Raw genomic sequence first — 19,873 nt, 5'->3', positions numbered from 1 at the left:
AAATATATACAATTTTATCGGTCTATCATTCACGTGAAACGGGTACCGATGGCTAGTATATATATACTAGGCATGCTGCCCAGCTTCGCTTAGGCTTTCGAAAACATTGAGGATTTGAATGCTTAATTAATTCGCCCGAGGGTCGGTCTACGACCTCAGGAGTTATGAAGAGGTTCCTCCGTGGACATTTTTTTTCGATTTTAGCTCATATAAGGCGCAGGTCAGTCGAGGTCAGTTTTGACCCCCTCATCGTAGATTTTTCGGCCAACCGGCCCCCGTGTTCTGTCGCCCCAAGGCAAGATCCTGCCAAATTTGAAGCGCCTGCGGCGCCGGAAAGTGCCCTATCGGACACCCGACAACTTTGCTTTATATATTATAGAGATTAGCAAGTTGCATAGATAAACAAAGATTTCAATGAAGTAATTAAGGCCTGAAATACTTAAGTATAGAAATGTATTGTTTGAATAGATTCTAGATCTAGGTAGGGTCTACATCTGTGTACGGCTAGTTTTTCCGTAGATCTAGATCATCTAGATCTAGATCTAGAATCCAAATAGAATTTTTTTTTAAGTTTAGCCCGAGCAAAATAAAAAAAAAAAAATAGATTAACCAAGTTGACTTGGTGTGTCTCGAACCCGCACCACCTGCGTGGTTTTAAGTACACTATAATCCCCGCTATTTAGGTACCATTTAACGCGGAGAATGAAAGACGTATTTTAAAATCTTAACTTACGCGAATATGCCTATTCTTTCAAATTGATTTTTTTATCCCAAATTAGCCAGTTCCAAACAAAAATTTTTATTAAATAATTAAGTCTTGGAATAGATTCTAGAGAAGTTAGAGTCTAAATCTAGATCTTAGCGTCTACGTCTAGTTATTGCATAGATCTAGATCTAGTCAAGATCAATCTAGAATCTCTAGATCTAGAATCCAATTAAATAACACATAAATTTTATGAGTTTAGGCCGGAAAAATTGTACGTAGATCTAAATCAAATTTGAATGAGGAAAAATTGTATTGTATACATTTCATAGTGTACGTAGATCTAAATCAAATTTGAATGATATAGTTCATTTCTTTTTATTCTAAACACGGCAGATGACGTCATTAGTTAATGTATAAACATTAGTGACGTCACAGTTTTAAGCGTTCTTTTTCACATCTATAAATGCTATCCTGTTGCATAAGTAAAATTGTTTTTCTACAGTTGAATACGCCTTTATTTTATATTTTTCTTCTTTAAATAAAATTGTGGTTATACATTTAAAACATCTAACATATTATTTTCAACAAAAGTCCATAAAAAGTTCTCGATATATCGCTGTAGATTCTGATGTGATGTCCGGCGAAAATATTTTGCAGACAGACAGAGAGAGAGAGAGAAGTGCGAACGTGGCCTATTATATATATATATATATATATATATATATATATATATATATATATATATATATATATATATATATATATATATTCGTATGTGCGTGTGAGTGTGTGTGTGAGTTTGTGTGTGTTTATATAGTTACCGCCTAAAGTAAATCTGTATAACCTTTGTTTCCTTAGCGGGCTGGATAATGGACTGTCGCTATAGAAGTGTCTCCACCCTCTTGAGGAAGTACCTGGTGCTGATGGGCTGTATCATGCTGCTGATGCCGGTCTCTGTCTCCGTCTACTTCGGAAACTTCCTCACCTACCTGGCGTCCTACTACCACGCCCACATGTCACGTGTCCACGTGTGGGTGGATCCACTGTGGCTGTCCTCCGCCTTTAAAATCCTCCAACCTATTGGGATGATCCTGGGTGGGTTCATTGAGACCAGGACGTCTTTGAAGACGGGGATCTTGGTTGGGGCGCTGATACAAAGTGCGTCTGTGATCCTCAGCTACTGGGCGGTGCAGGAGCCGCTGGCACTACTTTTGTGTTTCGGGATAGCTCAAGGAGTGGCTGGTGGGATTCTTTTGGCTTTACCCTACAAGCTGGCCGCTGAGACTTTTCCAAAAGAAAGAGGTTTCGCATTCGGGATCTTATCAACCGGGCCTAGTATCTTCCCCCTCCTACACATGCTCCTTTCGTACTACCTTATCAACCCATCCAACATCGCCACAGACATCCAGATCAACAATATCCGGTATTTCACTTACCCGGAAGTCACCGAGAGAGTTCCGCCATTTTTTCTAAAAATAGGACTTTTCACATTCGCTCTACAGCTGGTAGGGTTTATATTGATACAGTGTAGGCCGAGAGAGTTGAACCTGCCAGACGATGGGCAAACGGAGGAGTTAAAAGAAAAAGAAATAATTGAAGTAGGCGAGGTAAGGTTAATTGACGAAAAATCAAAAGCGATTTCTGAGATCGTGGTGAAAGATTTGACAACTCGAGAGATGCTGTGCACTTTGACCTTTTGGAAAGTCTGGACCATCTTCGCACTGATGGGACACACATTCTTCATCCACCTCAACCTCTACAAACAGTTCGGTCTGACCGTCATCAACAACGACAACACCCTTGTCATGGCGGGCACCATCAGCACCTTCGTCCTGATGGTGTTCCGTCCTCTTGTCGGCTTCATGTCCGACAAATACGGCCTGAAGCCTGTCCTGGTCACCACCTGCGCATGCTCCAACTTTTTCATGACCATGATGCCCATATCACTCTACACATTCCCACCTTTGTACATCGTCTTCGTGGCTTTGGAGTTATACGCAACATCGTCCGTCAAAGTGTTTTACTATATGACACCTATGGCGTTATTCGGGGAAAAACATTTCGCGTCCAACGTCGGTTTTATGTCTGCGTCACAGTGGGTCGTCTACTTCCTCGGCCCCATCGTTGTCCCACCCCTCATCAAAAGCATCGGCTGGACCAACGTGTTTCTGACGGGCTCTGTGGCCGCCGCACTGGCGTTTTTCTTAAGTCTAACGGTACCAGATCTCGAGGTCAAGAAGAAAAAATAGTTCCAGATTCATGGCTGAAACAAGAAAGTTTTAAATTCATGGGCTGAAAAAATAGTTCCAGATTCATTTGCTAAAAATAGTTCCAGATTCATTGGCTGAAAAACTAGTTTCAGAATCTTGGTTGATAATAATTCCAGATTCTTGGCTATGATTAGATAATCCTTTATAACATTATTGTGTATGTGACCTACTTAGGTTTCCTTTTTTTATTGTTTGATTTTATGATTATTAAATTGGCCTTGAGTTGTTTGTTGTTCAGAATAAAGAAATTTTCAATCACGCTCATGTGATAGCATTCACCACTGAGTTCGTGTGGCTCGAGCTTTGGCTACTTCCTCCCAATGGTCCTTAACATTGAGGTCGACATCCTATAATTTTGGAGTCGTATATAAGGCAGGAATTTTCCTCGGGCGGCAGCCCACTAGACATCTACGGTGAGAGAGAGCCACGTACGACACCATGTTGTATTTTTTAGTTGAAGCAGCAATTATCTTTGTACTCAGTATTTTTCTGAGTCTCACTTTGACACGTGTAGGTTGTGTTGATTACTTTAGTACCGTAACTAATGTTAGTAGTCTCAGTGTGTTATTCTTTAACTCGTAGGATGGGTCTTTCATTATTTGTATATTTCTATTGTTTTACATACTATTTATTATTTAGACTTGTATACATATTAGAAGGTCCCAGATTGATTAAAAGTATTATTAGTTGCAGAAGGTCTTCGTGTGTGTTTTTATTCTAGATATTATATTCGAGTCCACGGAGATTTTTTTGTTGTCTGGTAATCTTTTAGTTTCGTAAGTCATCAGTCAATGTCCTATGACCATCCAAAACGAGTTCGGGTATTGCGTTATATTTACCAGTGGTAGAGGTACGTAATATGTGTAAGTCATTGGTAGAGGGCAGCTTGCACCTCCTACTGTTGTATAATATACTGTAGGCCTACATTTTTTACGCCAGATGATGAATGATTGTATTAGTCCTATGTGGTATATAAACCCAGGCTTATATCATAATATGTAAATACAAACAATAAAATGTCCATGTTTTTGCATGATGGAGAAAAAAAATAGGCCAACACCAGGCACTAGACAGTTAATTGTCCGTTTTATCTCTTACATTCATCAAATTTGTTTTGCTGATCTATAATGATATAGGTATTATTTTACTTGGAAGAGGTTGGTATCAGACTTGGAATAAGTGAGGGAGGGGGGGGGGGGGGAGTGGGTAATTCGAACCCCATATGAAAAAAAAGATACAAAAATGAATGAAATCTTTTTTAATAACAAGCTTTTATGTAAACATGCCGGAAACAGGAGAAAATAAATGATTTCCTGTAAATATTTAATAATGAGCTACGATTTAATTAACTAAACAGAAAAGCGATCAACCACTTCTACCCAACCTATGTTTTCTAGCTTTGAAGGGGCGGAGTATAGCAAAATAAGGCGGAGAATTGAAGGGGCGGAGTATAGCAAAATAAGGCGGAGAATTGAAGGTAACCCTATTGTAGCCAGTCCTTAATCCGATGGCCACCTCGTGGCAGACGACGTCTTTGTTATGGTAATGATGGGAATCCAATCATTTGCTGAATTGCTTTCCTTTAAATTATTATTTGTCTTATTTTTTTAATGTAGTGACACCTACTCTGGTATGACATTTGTGTGTGTTCTATAATGTTCACAATTCTCAAGTTCTATTACATAAACAGCATACATATTTCCTCGTACTTGAGAGTATCACATAAATAGAAAGAAGTAAAGCAGTAAAAGTCATTTGACTTCAACATACCTACTACTCTGCCATAACAATGTCTGATCCCCCAACACAAACACGTTACAGTAACGACAACATTTTTTCTTCACGTGTGCAGTCAGATGTGACGAAGGGCAGAAGACTGTCTTTTAACTGTACCTCGCTGAATCACTGGTCAAATCACAGGTAGGTTAGTGAAGCGGTCACGGTTGGTTGCGCGTCGTGGTATGACGCAGTATGGCGTCATTGAAGGGAATCTCTGCTGGGCATTTATTTTTAGTCTTTTTATGGGTGATTCACATAGTCCCGTGGTTAGAAAATGGAGGCCAGTGACCTTCCTAAATAAATCGTGATCAGCAGCCTCGAGAAAACTATAAATAGCCAGCGTGGTGCCCGGGTGCAGAAACATTGTCAGTGTCGTTCATTAGTTAACGGTTAGAGTCTAGAATTTTGTTCTTGTCTGTCTTCGAGGGATTAGATAGGTGAGTTGTTATGTTTGTGTTTTAGTGAGGTGAAAAGTAATGATTTCAGATTGTAGTGTGTGTAAGTAATGATGTCTCTAATGAATATATATATATATATATATATATATATATATATATATATATATATATATATATATATATATATATATATATATATATATATATACACTCAGGGACAGCAGTACCTAAGTGTTTTACTCCGACTTACCCGAATATGCGAAATGAGAAAAAAAAGAATACGTTATGTCAAATAAATTACAGTACAATATTTACTCAATAGAATCGTTTGAAACGACTACGATATAATTCGAAAGTTATAATAACGCCTCTAAACTACGGAAATATGCATTCAGAGTTTTATAATTAAATATCATGGTGATTCTTTTTTTTAGAAAAAACAACGCGATCAGTCTTAACATTTTCTTCTAATTCTTTTTAAGTGAACCCTTCTTGTTTGGAAAAAGTAGAATCTCTAGATTTAAAAAGTAATGAATAAATAAGTAAGCAACTACAAATGTTTACATTGACCATCCTCGGGGATTGTTGATACCGTATTTTTCAACATGTATGCGTGCTAGAATACTAGCATGTAACTAGACAAAGCACTAAATACACTAAATACATTAGCTAAAGCACTAGGTACATTAGCGAAAGCCCAGTGTTCCGCCAAGTCTCAGACAACATGTTTTGTCTTTAAAAAAATATTTCGGCCGAGCATGGCTCTGACCACACTATCCACGTTATATACTGAGGACAAAGAAACAGGTTAACTCTACTTAACTTGCCCTGTATCCCGCTAAGTTCCAATAGGCAAAGGCAACTTGATCATTCACAAAAAAAAAAAAAAAAAAAAAAAAAAAAAAAAAGAAGCAAAAATTAACATTGACATATCTCAAACCCGTGCCAACAGCATGATAACCTAATTAGCTATCTAGGCTCGTATATGAGTCGGTAATAACTTATATATTTTACTTTTAATCTGCGTAAGAATCTACGCGAATCGTAGAATTATTTCAAATTAAATTTTATCTTATATTAGCCAATTGTCTAGCTAAACAAAAAAAGATTTATATAAAATAATTAAGGCCTGAAATAGATTCTAGATGTAGAATTTACATTAAGTCTAGATCTAGAATTTACGTTAAGTCTAGTGACCTAGATCTAGACTTTTAGATCTAGATCTAGATTCATAACTTTTTCTTCCTTCGACAGCTGATCTGTAGATCTAGAGAAATTTATTGTAAAACAAAAAGAAAAAGACAGTTGAAAATTGATATAAATGTTGGAACGTAATAAATGCTTCAAACGGACGTATTGCTAAAGTTATAGCCGACAGAAAATTAGCTTTAGAACGCGTTAAACATTGGAATGGGAAAAACTATCTTCTTCGATAAAAGCCGCCATTGTTGATGTAAAAAGTAAACAAATCATGTGACGTCACTATTCAGTCAAAGTAAAGCAACTGTTTGAAACTTTTATAATTAATGTCGTTAATCTACCAATGAATAAATCAATAAATTAATACCTACATACTATTTTACAGCTCTATACATAGTGCAGTTTCTCTCCAGTAGCCAATCAGACAAACAAATAAATAAATATTCAAACATGTAAACAAACTTGAGTTTTAGTAGTATAAAGATATATGCGATTACTGTCCTTATCTTAAAATCCGATATATGTGATTTCCGTCCTTATCTTAAGACCCAATATATGTGATTACAGTCCATATATTTAGCTTCGATATACCCGATATATGGCGATATACCCAATATACGCGATAACTGGAAAATTGACTTCAAACTGGGCTTCCGCACTGGATCTGGGTCAAAGCCACCTGCGACACGTGACCTGAATAAGCGGATTAGTGACCCAGATAACGGTCTAAAAATCAAGTGCGAATGTCCGGATTTGTTTCTTCCCTTTGGCCTAAATGAGCGCATGTATTAAGTAACCAGAGTCCCAATCAAGCAAAACAAAATATCAAACTTTTAAAAATCTGTTTTATAATCTTTTTAGCGCAAGGACTACTACCACACTAATACCCGTCTCAGGTTATGTAAATTAAAATTCCATGTCTATTGAAGTTGCATATTTTAAGAATTATATATTGCGTTTTAATTAGTATTGACTCATTAACCTGTGATCAGTAGCGTACGCAGGGGGGGAGCAGGGGGAGCGGCCGCTCCCCCTCTGGCCATTTTCAGCAAAGTGGCGCCTTTTTGGAAACTTTTTAAACTCAAAGTTTTAAACAATGATATTTGTTAAAAAAATATTTTTGGTCGGCACATCTATGTAAATCACAAGATTTCTTTTCATGCAGTAATTAAGCATCATTGTACGAGTCTAGTAGTGTCTAAGTTTACAACACGTATTAACAGCTGCATCAGTTTGCCATTCTAAAAATAACCATTACGATGCATTGCAATGTTTAAAAAATCTCTACGGGTAGTAACACTCAGCAAGAGGGCTGTTAAGTTTAAGGCAACTGTATAATGTATTTGCTTACGAATAATTGAACTAGAAATTGTTATACATAAAACTTCACACATAATTACTTTATATATACAGTTTGAATCGTGTGATTAATTTTAAAAACATTACAATACAGAAACAAATACAACTGATGTGGCACCTCTATTTAAATTTACATTAATATCACACCTAGGTATACACTGGGTTGGATAATTGACCAAAAGTGACCGGACAGTTGTGAATGAAGTTGAACCCCCCCCCCCCCCCCCCCAAACCACCCCGAGCTGATCTGTTAAGTACATGTAGAAAAACGCGTAATGATGTACCAAAGTACCATGCCGCCAGAAAATTAGCTTTTTAAACGTAAAACTCTGGGAATATTGTTTTTGCAATTACCAGTAAAAAGGTACATGATCAATACAGTGATCTAACCCATACCTATCACTATGTTAAAAAATTATCTTTAAAGAACACAAAAAAGCAGTAGTTAATTAAAAATATATGATTTGAACTACAAGACCGATATTTAGTTGAATGTAGGCTGTTATTCCGATTGTTTTTCTACTACTACTATATCGAAAAGCGTGGTTTTATACCAACTCTGATTTAAAAAACTTTCATTATGCTGTAATACTTAAGCATTTATGGTGACGATATATTAAATTCTGATTATAGACAAAAACATTTTATAAACACGAATAGTGTTAAACTATTTCATTATATTATAAAGTAATTATTTATTTGTTTTGACATTTATAATTAAATGTGTATATATATACATATTTATTTTAAGAGAGAGATTATTTTCCCTATTTCACTTGTCTTAAATAATTTCCCAGGAATTATTATGTAAGACATTTTTTTACAAGAATTACAAAACAGATTGTGTTACGTTCATTGTTTTTGGTTGTAGTGTGTGTATATTTTTTTTTTTAGATTGATACAATTTTTGTTTTGTCGGCTTACATTGTGTGTGTTTTCTTATTTATTCAGAGTGCTACTTTCAATTTATTTTACATCATAGCGAAGTGATGACATATATATATATATATATATATATATATATATATATATATATATATATATATATATATATATATATATATATATATATGTAATACACGTATATAGAACGTGTTAAAAATTCGGCGCTTTTTTTTTTTTTTGCTCTTTTCGCTCCCCCTACAACGAAAACCTGGATACGCCTCTGCCTGTGATGTTTTCACAAAAATCATCCCGTCTGACCAAGTCTCTTCCACAAGTGCGTGTATTAATGACGGAAGATTCACACGTCACAAATGACGTCACTGGCATTCGGTCATACTTTGAATCACGTGGCCGCGTCGTGACCCAAAAAAGTTGTTCAGGTCTGACGAGAATTCCCCCACGCTCTCCTTCACGTGTGACCTACAAATTTCTCGGGACTTGTTATTGTGTGTGTATGTGTGTGTGTATGTGTGAGTGTGTGTGTTGGAATAAATATACTTTTTTTTTAAAGCGACGTCTGCATAAAAAATCTAGAGTCAGCAATACGAATAAAAAAGGCCGACAAGACAAAAGGCCGACATGACATAAGGCCGACAGGACATAAGGCCGACGTACTAGCGTAGGTTAAAAAAAAATGAACAGACCGTGTCAAAACATTACCACATACGCGGAATATCATTCATATCAACTTAGTCTTTCTAAAGTATGTGGTATGATTACCACGTAGAGAAAAACGCAACGGTCGCCATTTAAACTACACAATATTGAAACCAAAAAACATTGAAACCACACAACATTGAAACCACACAACATTTACCACCACACCACAATTAAACCACACAACATGTAAACCACACAACAATTAAACCACACAGCATTTAAACCACACAACATTTAAACCACACAACATTTAAACCACACCACAATAAAACCACACAACATTTAAACCACATTAACGCTCGAAACACCGCCCCTCCCCCTCCACACAGCTATACAATACACGTGGGCCGCTCACAGCCCACCCCCACCCTGCTAACAGTCCACTGGACGTTTAATCCCGAGTATTTTGTAAACTGTAATGGTAGAACATGTAACATGTGTTGAGCGTCATCAACTCGGGGCTTAATTACCATTTGTGTTTACATTGGCATTCATATGATTCATTACGTTATTCAGTTATTCAAAGATTTGACGCCAATGAATCCTTTTATATACATATGCATTATATGATTATTTTAAGCTTTAAACATCGCGCTTATATATATATATATATATATATATATATATATATATATATATATATATATATATATATATATATAGCTATACATATCTAACTTTAGCCTTACATATATATCTCATCCCACCATTGTTATAATCATCATTACCGATATATCTAAAGCACGCTTTTACATTTGAAAGTCTGTCAGAAATATTTCAAGCAGAACAGAAGTAAAGAAAAGAAACATGTTTTTAGACTTACAGCCAAAATAATTTTTTAAAATAATTTTTTAAAATCTGAACTGAACTGTTTTAGCTCAAGAGTTTACGAGAGAGTACTCTCACAAATAGGATACTTTTTTGTTTAGTTATTCACAACGCCATCTTCATAAGATACGCATGGATGTCTGGGAATTTACATATCAATGCCAAACTTTTATATTAGAGAACTGACATTTGATAGAATTTTATTCAGATTAGCGATGTACTAAAGTGTAAATACTGTAGCAGCAAGACTGAATAGAGATTGAACGGTGAACGGCGAATGGACTATTACTTAACGGAGTTCTAACATTTAGTAAATGTATTATTATTTTGGTCTGATAAGAAAAAGTAATCCAACTCTAATACTACCCCCTCCCTCTAGCATTGTCCCTATAAACTAGACTAAACCTAACATTAAACAATAACGATATAGCTATTTAAGGTTTTGCCAAGTTGCTGTTTTAGACTTGTAACTTCCGATAAAGAACGAAAAAATAAATAACAATGGCTTGTTTTGGTGTATGTGTGGGTGTGTGTGTGTGTGTGGGGGGTGTTGTAGAGGCCTTAAGAGGGGAGAGGGAATGTCGGAAGGATAGTGTGGTAGAGGTCACCATGGTCAAATGATAAATTACCGTACAAAGATACCCGACCATATGTTGGGGTAGCGTTGCCAAATGTTCTCCCACTAGACAGTACCTACGTACTGGGTTATTTTTTCAGGCGTATAAAATTACCCATGCATGCAATGTTAATGAGAGGTTACATTGCGTAGCTCTGAAAATTTTCCAAATGTGCAATCAATTTCAAAATCATTCAGGTGGAAAAAATATCATGTTGTTGATACTACCGGCCGGTGTTATTCATGTTGTCAGATACATGACATGCTCCTATCATATAATATAAAATCTCCTATCATATAATACACAAACTCCTATCATATAATACACAAACTCCTATCATATAATACACAAACTCCTATCATATAATGCACAGACATCAACAGACGCGAGAGACAACGTTAAGTGAAGCTTGTAAGCAAGTTGTAGTCAACTTTTTTCGTAGTCAACTTTTGTCGTCAACTTTTGTCTGTCAACTTTTGTTTTTTTTAACTTTTGTCGTTAACTTTTGTCGTCAAATTTTGTCTTTGTCAACTGTTGTCGTCGTCAACTTTTGTTTTTGTCATCTTTTGTAGTCGTGGGCTTTTGTCACTGTAAAATTTATTGTTTTTGTCAACTTTTTTTTTGTCAACTTTTGTCGTCAACTTTTGTCGTCAAGTTTGTCGTCAACTTTTGTCGTTAACTTTTGTCGTCATGAGCTTTTGTCGCTGTCAATCATAGTCGTTGTAAAATTTTGTTTTTGTCAACTTTTATCGTCAACATTTGTCTTTGTCAAGTTTTGTCGCTATTGACTTTTGTCGCTGTCAAACCTTTGTCGCTGTCGACTTTTGTCGTCAACTTTTGTCGTCAACTTTTGTCGTCAACTTTTGTCGTCAACTTTTGTCGTCAACTTTTGTCGTCACTTTTGTCGCCGTCAACTTTTGTCTCGAGATACCTAAACCCCAGGTGGCCAGGAAAAGATAAATGTCGCTAGTCGGTGTTTTCACCTCAGTGCAAATAGTTGTTCGGTTGTTGACACACATTCTGTCTCTCCCCTCCCCCACCTTCCCACACCAACCTCTTTAAATTGTTTACAACTCTCCCCTAACTGTTTACACTGTGACGTCATGTCAAGTCTCGACCAGCTCTCGCCACCTCGCTCACTTGCTGACGACTAATGATCTAACGGTTATGAATTCACGAGCAGTTAACACAAGGGCGACAATCAAGCTTTGACCACAGTGTGGAGTTGTGGTTATTGGACGGGCATATCTGCAGGCAATGACACTTCGTTTGATGTTCATATTTCTTATATGAATCTAAAGAGCCGGTTTATTTCATCGAGTGTTTGCGGGAGTGTTGGTGTCTATACCTCGAACCACGAAGGAAGGGGCCTAGTGTATGAGAATTTCATTGAAATGATTTAGGACAATTTGTTGGTGTTGTGTTAGGAGCAATATGTCTCGCTCATCATTTGTGCTGTTGTTGATCAAACACGGTAGGTACACATTCATACTTCAGCATGATGTGCTCATGTGAACATCTATTAGCTAGTACAAGCTGTGATAGATAGTAGTTAAACTATGTTTTCTAGTTGATTTTATCATGTACATCATTCACATACATCATACACACACACACACACACATATATATATATATATATATATATATATATATATATATATATATATATATATATATATATATATATATATATATATATATATATATATATATATATATATATATATATATATATATATATATAATTTATGTAGATTAAAAAACAAGGGAGAAGATGATTAGTTTTGTCATTTTAAACACACGCAGTGTTCGCGCTATCCACAAATTTTCTATAGACATGCTTAAAACGTAAGACAATCCCACAGTTTAGGCGGACACAACTAGACCAAAGACGCTGGCCCATCTAGTAATAGAATGTCAATCAATTCAAATGTTGAACTGACTTATTTCCTCCTAAATAAAAGACAAGCTACTATTCACATCACTGTTCATACATACTAACAATCAACAAGAAGATACCCCCCCCCCATAATGCCAATCTACAAAGCCAACTAGAACAAAAAAAAAACGAGTATTACTGTATGTTTTGTTGTCACCCCCCCCCCCCCCCCACTCTCCTCTCAAAGTATTCCACATAGTGTAGTTTAGCATGTCGTTATTAAAAAAAAATTTTAACAGCGATCGGTGACTTGCCACTACAGCCCAATACCTCTCAGATGTTATTACACTGAATTAATGGCGGACAACGATCAAATATTAAATATCAAGTTATCACCGATCTTTTTGACAAGATCTTTATGTCTTAATATATAAATCTAAACGTTTGATACCAGCGGCGGATTTACGATACCAGTAATTCGTTTTTTTTTCGATACCCTTACAGAATACTGGTAAAAAGTTTTTCGATATCCTCTTACTGGGTGGTGTATGGCCGTCCTAGGATTTGAATACCTCCTACAGTTTGGGTTGGTAATCACTCGCTCCACCGCTTGTCGTGTGGGAAAATAAGAATGTTTTAAGAAATGAAGAAATACTCATTTTTGTGATAGTAAGCTCATATAGACTAGGGATTTATAAAATAAAAAAAATTAGATCTTCCTTAATAACTAACAGAGCAGCAGCTGTCACATATGTATGTATGGATATATGAGCAAACTAAATACAACAAACTTACATGTAATGAATTATTCATATATATATACTGTATATATATATATATATATATATATATATATATATATATATATATATATATATATATATATATATATATATATATATATATATATATATATATATATAGTGTATATATATATACTAGATGCATACCTGTGCTCCGCCATGGTAAATCTTTTTTAAATGTACTAACTTGGGAACAGAGCAAAACAAAGAAAAACACAACACAAACACAACCACTACACAACACAACACAACCACAACACAACCACAACACAACCACAACACAACCACAACATTAGAATCACCACCGAACAACACGCTTTCCTAGGCGTCCACGCCCAAAGAGAGCTTTTCAGCAAAAAAAATTAAGTCACATAAATAGATCCTACTCCATAACTTACTTTTATGGTTTACTTTTATGGTTCTAAGAAAACACATTGGCAATGCAATTAGAATCACCACCGAAAAACACGCTTTCCGAGGCGTCCGCGCCAAGTGAGAGCCTTTCCAGCATTCTCTATACCAGGGGTTCCCAACCCCGTGCCCGCGGGCGCCATGGCGCCCGCCGAACGATTCGTACGTGCCCGCCTCTTACTATTCGACAGAGACAGATTTTTTTTCATAAACATTATTGAAAGGTTGAAGGGGATGAAAATCGAAAGTTTGAGGTGGGGGGGGGGGGGGTGCAAATCGAAAGTTTAAAGTTTTGTCCCCGGGTGACGGGAAGGGTCGCTACGCCTCTGGAAGGAGTTTGTCGATTTAAAATAGGTGGTGCCCGCCACCCTACCGATATTTTAGAATGTGCTCTAGAGTAAAAAAAAGGTTGGGAACCCCTGCTCTATACTATAATTATAAAATTTCACCATCTGTTAACACCGAAAAACAAAAACAAAAAAAATAGTGATTTTGAGAGATCATAGACTAATTAGAAAATAATATAAATAATCTTAACATTTTTCTATTTTAATTATGAACCTTATATAATAATCAATGCGGTAGTAATAAAAAAAAATTAACTTTAATTATTGATGAGTTGAATTTATTTTTAAATTACCTCCCTTGCAAAAATTACAAAAAAAAGTTGAATTAATTCTTTTTTTCGACCTACTATTATAAAAATGTATCCTCTTTTTCTAGGAATATAAACGAAAATGATATTTGACATTGATCACGTTAATATGTTTTAGGAATGTGCGTGTATTTAATATTTTCTTTACGTTATGCAAAAGAGTAAAAACAGTGACAACTATAAAATAACTTTATGTCGTTATATAAACAAACCCTATTTTGATACTTATAATAAAACACTGCGATGCATTGAAAAGCACTGCATGGTGCGATGTTTATGGTTCCAAAATCTGACATATGTGTGTGTATGTGTGTGTGCACGCGTGTATGTGAGAGTGTGTGTGAGTTTGAGTATGTGTGTGGTAAAAAGTAAATGTGTGTAACCTTTGTGTCCCCAGCGAGCTGGAGAATGGACTGTCGCTATAGAAGCGTCTCCACCCTCTTGAGGAAGTACCTGGTGCTGATGGGCTGTATCATGTTACTGATGCCGGTCTCTGTCTCGGTCTACTTCGGCAACTTCCTCACCTACCTGGCGTCCTACTACCACGCCCACATGTCACGTGTCTACGTGTGGGTGGATCCGCTGTGGCTGTCCTCCGCCTTTAAAATCCTCCAACCCATCGGGATGATTTTTGCTGGGTTCATTGAGACCAAGTCGTCTTTGAAGACGGGGATCTTGGTTGGGGCAGTGATACAAAGTGCTTCTGTGATCCTCAGCTACTGGGCGGTGCAGGAACCTCTGGCACTACTTTTGTGTTTTGGGATAGCTCAAGGCGTGGCTGGTGGGATTCTTCTGGCTTTACCCTACAAGCTGGCCGCTGAGACTTTTCCAGAAAAAAGAGGTTTCGCCTTCGGGATCTTATCAACCGGCCCTAGTATCTTCCCCCTCCTACATATGCTACTGTCGTACTACCTTATCAACCCATCCAACATCGCCACAGACATCCAGATCAACAACATCCGTTATTTCACTGACCCGGAAGTTATTGAGAGAGTTCCGCCATTTTTTCTAAAAATAGGACTTTTCACATTCGCTCTACAGCTGGTCGGGTTTATCCTGATACAGTGTAGGCGGAGAGAGTTAAACCCGTCTGACGATGGGCAGACGGAGGAGTTACTTGTGGGTTCGAAACCAGGCGAGGAAGAGAAAGAAGATTACGATAACATTGCAGGTGAAATTTATAAAGAAAAGGATAATGTAAGTGCTATCAATGAATCGGTATCTAGTGAATCAAATGTAAAAGACACATACGAAAAATTAAACGATCAAACTATCGTTGAAATACGAACCGGGGATGTGGCAGCTACACAGGAGCTAAAAGAAAAAGAAATGTTTGAAGTAGGCGAGGTAAAGTCGGGTGACGAAAAATCAAAAACGTGTTCCGAGATCGTGGTGAAAGATTTGACACCTCGAGAGATGCTGTGCACTTTGACCTTTTGGAAAGTCTGGACTATATTCGCGCTGATGGGACACACCTTCTTCATCCACCTCAACCTCTACAAACAGTTCGGTCTGACCGTCATCAACAACGACAACACCCTCGTTATGACAGGCACCATCAGCACCTTCGTCCTGATGGTGTTCCGTCCTCTGGTCGGCTTCATGTCTGACAAATACGGCCTTAAGCCTGTCCTGGTCACCACCTGCGCTTGTTCCAACTTTTTCATGACCATGATGCCCATATCACTCTACACATTCCCACCGTTGTACATCGTCTTCGTGGCTTTGGAGTTCTACGCAACGTCCTCCGTCAAAGTGTTTTACTACATGACACCGATGGCGCTATTTGGAGAAAAACATTTTGCGTCCAACGTCGGTTTTATGTCTGCGTCACAGTGGGTCGTCTACTTCCTCGGTCCCATCGTTGTCCCACCCCTCATCAAAAGCATCGGCTGGACCAACGTGTTTCTGACGGGCTCTGTGGCCGCCGCACTGGCGTTTTTCCTAAGTCTAACGGTACCAGATCTCGAGGTCAAGAAGAAAAAATAGTTCCAGATTCATGGGCTGAAAAAATAGTTCCAGATTTTTCTTGTCTAACGATACCAGATCTCGAGGTCAAGAAGAAAAAATAGTTCCAGATTCATGGGCTGAAAAAATAGTTCCAGATTCATGGCCAGAATATACAGTTTTAGATTCTTGGCTGAAAAAAATAGTTCCAATTCTCGTGTAGAATAATATAGTTCCAGATTCATATATGACAAGAATGATTCGCAATAGTTCCAGATTTTTCTTAAGTCTAACGATACCAGATCTCGTGGTGAAGAAGAAAAAAAAGATTTTTAAAAGATTTTTTACTTCATAAAGTATTTCCACATTCTTGCGTGGAAAAATATCTCTTCTGGACTTGAAAAAATATTTCAATATTCTTGGCTTGGGAGCTATTTATCAATTTCTGACCATACTCTCCTGGGTGGAATAGGCGGACACTAGTGAACTGCCAATACACATGTAAGCTATCCATACCTCAAGGGCCCCAGCAATACAAGACGTTCAACCCCCCGCCCCCCTGTGATTAGTTTCCTATCACATCAGTCTGGTGTCGGCTATAGTTAGAAAGTAGATTAGTATGTGCCACTGCGGTATGACACTAAAAAACCCATGTGTACTTTAGCTGATGAATGTTGTTAATAGCCTGTCGTATGTGTAATTTATAAACCAGGGATTGTTAGTGTAAGCTGTTCATTAGATGTAAATATAATGCAATGAAATGCAAATATTTTATGAATAAACACAACCACACACACACACACACATATATATATATATATATATATATATATATATATATATATATATATATTTATTTATATATACATCCATATATACCCTTATGCATGTAAATAAATACATAAATGCAGAGGCGTAGCCCAGGGGGGGGGGTGCGGACTGCACCGGGTGACACCATTTAGGGGGGTGACACCAAGGCAAAAAATAGCAATATATATAGAGAACAATTTGAGGGGAGGGCGGTGCAAAAAAGTTTGTCCCCGGGAAGGGTCGCTACTCCTCTGGAGGGTGACACCATTAAGTGTCGCACTGGGTGACACCCGACCTCGCTAAAATGAATGCAAAATGAATAAATAAATAAAAACGTACATACATACATATATATATATATATATATATATATATATATATATATATATATATATATATATATATATATATATATATATATACATAAAATTTATATTGAAGGCTTTATTGACGACCAAAGTAAGAGTTCACATTAGCAACAATTTATGTTGGTTAATTTTTCATCACGTTTCATATTGTTTCATCAGGTTTCTTAATGTTTCACCAGGTTTCATAATGTTTCATCGTGTTTTATCGCGTATTATCAAGTTGTGTTACCTTATTTTGAGCTGTAAATTAAAAAATCTAATACTTTTTTGTTGACTTTTGGCTTTGTTCTATTTAAATTAATTACATTGATTATCATTTAAGTGTGTTTAAAATTGGGTTGTGGTGAACGTGTGGGGGAGGGGTAGGGGGGACGCAGGGGTTTTGAACGTGATCGTTGTTCAAATCTTTTCGACTGTGTCACTAATTAGTGTCACTAATTGTGCTGGTGTTGATTTATTCAGCTGGTGGCGGTGTTGTATCTGTCAGCCCAGCATGCGAGTGCTGTCTGCCACGTCATTAACATGCAGGCTGGCTGCTCGGTTTATGTAACACTCATTATCCTAATTAGGGCTGTCATTAACGTGGTACTCCGTGGGATGGAGTCGCAGAGATTATACTCATGCATATCTGTTTCTGGCAGATAGATAGACGGACGGACAGACGGACTGACAGACGGACAAACGAATAGACGGGCAGACAGATGGACAGATGTACAGACGGACAGACGGACAGGCGGACAGACGAATAGACGGGCAGACAGATTGACAGATGTACAGACGGACATAAGGACGAATGGACTGACAACAATTAAACAAATATGCAAAGAAACCAACAAATAAAATAAAAATATGAAAGAAGCATCGAGGCTTCATAAATACTGTAATTAAAAAGTCACAATTAAGAAAGATTACAAATGTTTCAAAAACATAACCTGAAATTTCCACAAATGAGTTGCATATTTTTGTTTACCAACTAGTCTTGGATCATTTACAAACCATAAGTCATTTTGTGAGTGTGACGTATGGTGTGACTCTGTGGAGAGTGTAAAATACAGCAGGAATTGTGTCTTCGGATTCGAACTCGAGACTTACGGGTTAGCAGTCCAGCTCTCTACCGCTTGGCCACTCCGTCCCATAGAATCGTGTCTTAACCCTACAAAATACCTGCCATGTAACCAAATCAACAATTGTCTAACATAGGTGAGTTAGATCACTACTCATGTCATTCATACGATACTTAAACCACACATGTATGTCGTCCTTACGCCAGCTGTGTTATACTTGGCTTTAAACGGAGTACACCACAGCTCCCCCCCCTGCCTTATCCTTACCCCACCCCTCTAACACTAGGTAGACTCATCTGATGGACTTCCTACCCCAACACTTAACACCAGGTTCATGTTTTGAAAACGTGTATGGTACACCCTGCACAGGTGGTGAGCAGAGGCGTAGCTAGGGGGGGGCGGGGGGGGGGCGGCCGCCCCGGGCGCCGACCCTATGGGGGCGCCAAAAGGGGTGAGAAAAATTTTTTTAAAACTGATTTTTATGCTGCAGTTTTGAATTATAAACTGTCTAAGTTAAGAAATATAATGGCTACACGCATTTACATACTGATTTAACTGTTTTCTATCTTGATTTCTTAATGTAAAACATATACTCTTAAGAAACAGTGACCGGCAAAACCGCTTTGAAGCTTTTCCTAGATGGGGGGGGGGCGCTTTTTCGAGACTTAAAACGGAAGAATTTACACTAGATTGTTGAGTCGATAAACGTTACCACTATTAAAAGAAACCAATTGTATTAAAACGTATTGTACGATTGTTGAACTGTAAAATACGTTAGTGACTTTTATCAAGATGGTGCAGGGGGGGCGCTTTTTAGGCTAAATAAAATAGCAAAATTACACAGGATTCTGAGTAAACAACCTTTAGCTCTCAGAAAGAAACGAATTGTACTGTGCCTTGTATAATTGTGTAACATTTTTAAAAAAAAAGTTAGTTACGTTAAAAACCGCTCTACAAACTTTGTCCAAGATGGTTGTGATGAGTGTGTGTGGGGGTGGGGGGGGGGGCGCTTTTTTCGCTAACAAAAATCGCAAGTATTTGTACTGGATTGGTGAGTAGATAACTCTCTTAACACTTAGTAAAGAAACCAAGTGTATTAACGCGTAATGTACAATTTCAATAGCCAGTTTTGTTAAAAAAAAGACGCGACTAGTTCTTTGTAAGATTCTTAC

At 37.2% G+C, this 19,873-nt stretch overlaps 2 protein-coding genes across 2 annotated transcripts; both read left to right on the top strand.

The window, feature by feature from the left end:
• Positions 1–1,575: 1,575 nt before the first annotated feature.
• Positions 1,576–2,955, top strand: LOC131927626 (uncharacterized). The gene has a single exon (XM_059283341.1). It carries the CDS (start codon positions 1,576–1,578, stop codon positions 2,953–2,955), a length of 1,380 nt encoding a protein of 459 aa, XP_059139324.1.
• An 8,966-nt stretch (positions 2,956–11,921) lies between these two features.
• On the top strand, positions 11,922–16,778 carry LOC131927641 (uncharacterized). The gene is made up of 2 exons (XM_059283399.1): positions 11,922–12,236; positions 14,910–16,778. The coding sequence occupies exons 1-2, from the start codon at positions 12,197–12,199 to the stop codon at positions 16,499–16,501; spliced, it is 1,632 nt and encodes a 543-aa protein (XP_059139382.1). The 5' UTR covers positions 11,922–12,196; the 3' UTR covers positions 16,502–16,778.
• The last annotated feature ends 3,095 nt before the right edge of the window (positions 16,779–19,873 follow it).

This window comes from Physella acuta, unplaced genomic scaffold (assembly GCF_028476545.2).
Source record: "Physella acuta isolate Inbredline_101_S28 unplaced genomic scaffold, ASM2847654v3 ptg001425l, whole genome shotgun sequence".
Taxonomy (NCBI): domain Eukaryota; kingdom Metazoa; phylum Mollusca; class Gastropoda; family Physidae; genus Physella; species Physella acuta.
Note: the sequence above shows the minus strand (reverse complement) of the source record. Positions and strands in the feature narration are given on the sequence as shown.